The sequence below is a fragment of the Cebus imitator genome, unplaced genomic scaffold (assembly GCF_001604975.1).
Source record: "Cebus imitator isolate Cc_AM_T3 unplaced genomic scaffold, Cebus_imitator-1.0 Scaffold101, whole genome shotgun sequence".
NCBI lineage: Eukaryota > Metazoa > Chordata > Mammalia > Primates > Cebidae > Cebus > Cebus imitator.
In genome coordinates, this window is record NW_016107416.1 from 1,670,474 (window position 1) to 1,671,643 (window position 1,170).

At 44.8% G+C, this 1,170-nt stretch overlaps 1 protein-coding gene across 1 annotated transcript in view; it reads left to right on the forward strand.

Annotated features, from left to right (window-relative positions):
- IK (IK cytokine) overlaps window positions 1-1,170 on the forward strand; it is an 18,452-nt gene that overhangs the window by 10,569 nt on the left and 6,713 nt on the right. Inside the window, exon 10 of the mRNA XM_017536796.2 lies at window positions 884-992. Within this exon, the coding sequence (XP_017392285.1) occupies window positions 884-992 (109 nt within the window). The remainder of the gene's footprint in view (window positions 1-883; window positions 993-1,170) is intronic.

The window sequence follows — 1,170 nt, forward strand, 5'->3', positions numbered from 1 at the left end:
GTAGAGACGGGGTTTCACCATGTTGACCAGGATGGTCTTGATCTCTTGACCTCGTGATCCACCCGCCTCGGCCTCCCAAAGTGCTGGGATTACAGGCGTGAGCCACCGCACCCGGCAATTTTAGAATATTTTTATCACCTCAGAAAGAAACTCCATAGTCTTTAGCCATCGCCACCCCATCCCATCTCTCCATCCCAACTGCCATTATGGTTTTTACATATAGCCAAGGTGATCTTTTTAAAATGTAAATTTTTGCCTGGGTATGGTGGCTTATGCCTCTAATCCCAGCACTTTGGGAGGTTGAGGCGGATGGATCACTTGAGGTCAGGAGTTCAAGAACAGCCTGGCCAACATGGTAAAACCCAATCTCTACCAAAAATACAAAAATTAGCCAGGTGTGGTGATGAATGCCTGCAGTCTCAGCTACTTAGAAGGCTGAGGCTTGAGAATTGCTTGAACCCAGAAGGTGGAGGTTGCAGTGAGCTAAGATTGTGCCACTGCATTCCAGCCTGGGTAACAGAATGAGACTCTCTCTCCAAATAAATAAATAAAATGTAAATTCTTGTCTCACTACAGTATTGAAGCTTAGTGGTATCTCATTCTTAGGATAAAGAGCAAAGTCTTTACTGTGGCCTTTGAGCCTCTGCAACAACTGGCCTTTCTAGAATGTTCCAGACTCCTGACTTGAATGTTCTTGATTCCCTTTTGACACAGGCTTTTGTGCAGGCTGTTTTATCTCTGTGGAATATCCTTTCACAGCACTTTCTTTCCCTCCCTTCACCTACTGTATTGTATTCAGTCTTTAGTTTGTTAAGTGAATGAATGAATAAATGAAGAGATTCCTGCTCAGTGATTTAACATTCTTGTTTCTTGGTATTTTCAGGCCCAGACTACACTGACCACAAATGACATTGTTATTAGCAAGCTCACCCAGATCCTTTCATACCTGAGGCAGGGAACCCGTAACAAGAAGCTTAAGAAGAAGGATAAAGGTACCTGGAGGGTTCGAGAAAGAAACCGTATGCATGGAGGGCATTTGGGGAGAGCACCAAGGTCTCCTGGAACTTGTTGTCTCCAGAATATTGAGAGGCTCCTGGGAAGCAGAGAAGAATGGGAGTACTGGAGCATTGGCAAGGATTCTGCTTGGTTCAGCAGTTACAGCCAGGTTCT